Here is a 3,576-nt window from a genome sequence, read left to right on the forward strand (position 1 = left end):
GTTTGTTCCTTTCTCTCTTTCCCTCCCGCAGTCTCAGGCTCTTGCTCCCTTTCCCTCATGTGCGCACCTAAAACGCAGGAAAGGGAACGTAATAGCCTTGCATGATACACCGCCATTAATCCGTGTATATACCCTTCCATACTTTGGAGGAATAGACACCTCGTACGCCTCGGTTTCATAGCCGGTTCATCAGCCGGATATCTCCCTACTCTCTCTTTCTCTCTTCCTCTTTCTCGTTCCCCCGCCCCCTCACGTCCTCGCTTCTCTTCCTGTCTTTTCCTCTCGCTGCCGATGATTTAATTTCGGCGTGCAGTCTTCGCCACGATCAGCGACTCATGTAAGAATCCTTGCCTTAAGAAGGCCGTGCAAGTATAACTATATAAGGAGAGTTAAGATCATATACTCAAAACTTGAATTTTTTTTACGAAATCTAATAAAAGAAAGAAACAAAGTTTCAGTCAAGATTGGTTCTCTCAAGAAGAGCCCGTGAAGCGTTAATATTAAATATAATACAAACAATTGTCTAGAGATGTTATTTTCGCGCCTAAAATATTTCAAATCTGAACGACAATTTGTTACACGAGCTGCGTTGCGTGTCTTTGCGAAAAATCTAGTTTTCGAAATGCAATTTCCAAAATTCCAGTTCTAAACGTTTGTTCATGCTTTACTCCCACCAATCTCGCAAGAATCTATTCTCAATCGACGTAACAGAACATCTACACGCATTTCGAGACACCGATTCGGGGCTGAAATGTTTCTATTTCCGCGTCATGCCATCCGCCCGGCTGTACACTATATTTCATCGAAATAATATACGAAACCATCCCCGCGCAGTTCTCCCTTCAAACGTGACGTTCAATCGTATCGTTTCCCTGACAGACAGTTCCAATCACGGGTCGTCATTCGGTAGCACGCCCGTTTCTCTTCTGCCTGCTCATTCATCTCTCCATCTGTTCGTGCACTCACACTGCCGAGCGTCGATCAATCGTGAATCGTAGATGGTGCTTATGGCAGGTGAATGTATCGCGCAGATAATATCGCCGCTCGAAATGGAGTCGATCGTTTGTAATCGCTCGGCTTATCGCATCGCCGTTGTTGATTGATCCCCAACAATTCGAATCGATAGCTCGGCGGCTGCTATCTTTTTTACACCTGTTTATGCGGATCGTTATAATGGACCGCCCCATAAATACCGTTTAAGAGATCGCTATCGTTCATAAAGAGACATTCAATATGCGCGACACGATAGAATTTCAATATAAATGAACTCGCGGAATGAGATATATTCAGAGAGCTCTTAATAAGGAGGTGCAAGTGGAAAGTAAAAAAAATAATCTAGCGGGGGGAGTCCGGCTGATCATTGTTACATATTAGACGGCTTCCACGGTTGGTCTTAACTCTCAGTCGTCAAGCGATTGTAGCCGCCGTGGGAATTCGATCCGAGCTAGCCAGAGCTAGCCATGCTCGTCAAACCGATAATTCGCCTAAACTTTGGCATTATCGTAAAGCCCCGCTGTTATAAATACCCGAACTTACCTCCCTCGCACGCGTACATACACACACACGATGTTTCAATTACACAGGCTGACGCTACTCGCGACCACTGGTGCAGCTAATTGCAAGGAATGGAAAGATAGGCAGGTACCGTACACTAAATATGCCATAAGACACTTCAAACCGTGACTCGCTACTCACACTTTCGTTGCTAAGTACGACAACGTCGTCGAATCGCTTAAATATTTCACGCGGCTGCTCGTCACTGTCGCCTGTTTTTTCTTCTTTCCTTTTCTTGCCCCTCTTCCTTCCCTCTCCCCTCCAGCATATGGATCAGCGACAAGATCTCGTTCGCGAAGATAGATTTCTCCGCCACGGTCGGCGAAACGTGTCGATCGATCGAGAGCAAGGGAGCAGGTGTGTCTCTCGCCGGCGCGATAAATACGCGCGCACGTCGCGCTCTCTCGCCCGATGTGCATTTTAAAAATTTGGTGCCTCCAAATGAGATCGTAAATACAGGCTGTTCTACGTAATGAATCGTCCCCGATAAGTACTCACCTGTAGGAACATTTCGCCGTCGAGGTGATGATGGTCGTAAGCGGCGAGCGCCGCCAACTCTCTCGCCCTGTAGTGCGAGTCGTGATGTGAATTCTCCTCCTTGTCCTTGTGCATCACCACTGCAACAGAATCGCGTAAATCATAAGAATACGGACTCGTTGATCGGGTGGATGCAATAAAAAAAATCGCCCGTTTGTCTAAACGCTCGTTAAGTGTCTATTTTAACGACATTAAGACAATTGTCGACCTTCTTTCATCCACCTTGAAATCGCTTCACGTAATGCAATGTGATCGCGCATACAGCGAAATCGATTTGTGCGTTTCGCCTTTTACGTTCTCTGATCACTGTCGCTATAATCTCGCGACAATCGGTGACTTTATAAACGCGTTACTTTTTTAGGATACATATAATGGACAGTTATTATGCTAATATAATATATAATGCTATATAATGGACAGTTATAATGCTAATATAATATATAATGGCTATATAATGGACAGTTGTATACGCTACATAAGAAAAGAAATATCTTAAAAATAAAACATATTTATTCAGTGAGTACTATAGTAATATGTTTACTTAAAGTTATCTAAATTCTAAATATATTATCTAAATTCTTTCATTTAAATATAACATAAACAATTACTTTCATGGGAAGGTTCTCAGAAAATGTGTGTGTATATTTTTTTATTTAAAATATATTTTATATTAGTACATAGTAAGCAAATATATGTTGTCATTATCTATCGAATAAATATTTCTTCTCTTAGCGCGTATTGTTTTCTGGGGAATTTTTTTTAAAGTCGTTCTTATCGTCTAAAGAATATTTTTTTCGCGTATTACATTTGTACCGACACAAGTGACACACTTATAATAATAATGCCAGGACCATCGTGTTTCTTTCCACGCTAATCGCGCGCTAGTATCTAATGTCCTGCGGGACTTGAAATGGCGAAAGTGCGAAAAAAATGGAATCACTGCCGTACGGGAAAAAAGATCACATCAACGCGATAATGCGCGACGCCGGGCGCAAAAACCGCCGAGGAAACACCGTCGAGCGCTCGTGCTCGAGGGAAGAAAAGAGGATAATTTCGACGGTGCAATTAAATTTCAATCAAGCCGCCCTCGTGTGGCGTACTCGTCCGCGAATCTTAATAAGGCACCCCTGTCCCCTCTTTGTACCCTGTCCCTTTTTTTACCATGTCGGCCGCAAATCACGGGGATGATTAGAGGGCTAAGCGGCCAGCCATCGGCCCGTCGTCGTCGTCGTCGTCATCGTCATTTCGCATTGCACGAATGCGAAAACGAGGGCCCCGCGCTCTCGCGCAACCGGCCGCAATCACAATCAGCTTTACGATTTCTTTATTTCGCGGACATAAACCGTGCGGTAGGCAGTTTCTTGTCGCCAACCGAGAACTTACAACGCGATTTACGATGCCCACCCTTGTCGGGCTAGACGGTGCTCTCTCTTCCTCTACCTCTCTCTCTCTCTCTCTCTCTCTCTCTCTCTCTCTCTCTCTCTC

The 3,576-nt window shown here is 44.3% G+C and overlaps 1 protein-coding gene across 1 annotated transcript in view; it reads right to left on the reverse strand.

Moving 5' to 3' along the window:
- LOC116845448 (protein single-minded-like) overlaps positions 1-3,576 on the reverse strand; it is a 245,266-nt gene that overhangs the window by 59,981 nt on the left and 181,709 nt on the right. The window contains exon 3 of the mRNA XM_032818153.1: positions 2,053-2,171. Coding sequence (XP_032674044.1) covers positions 2,053-2,171 — 119 coding nt within the window. The remainder of the gene's footprint in view (positions 1-2,052; positions 2,172-3,576) is intronic.

The sequence above is a fragment of the Odontomachus brunneus genome, unplaced genomic scaffold (genome assembly GCF_010583005.1).
Source record: "Odontomachus brunneus isolate Ranch 3 - 2012 unplaced genomic scaffold, Obru_v1 Obru_scaffold_052, whole genome shotgun sequence".
Lineage (NCBI taxonomy): Eukaryota > Metazoa > Arthropoda > Insecta > Hymenoptera > Formicidae > Odontomachus > Odontomachus brunneus.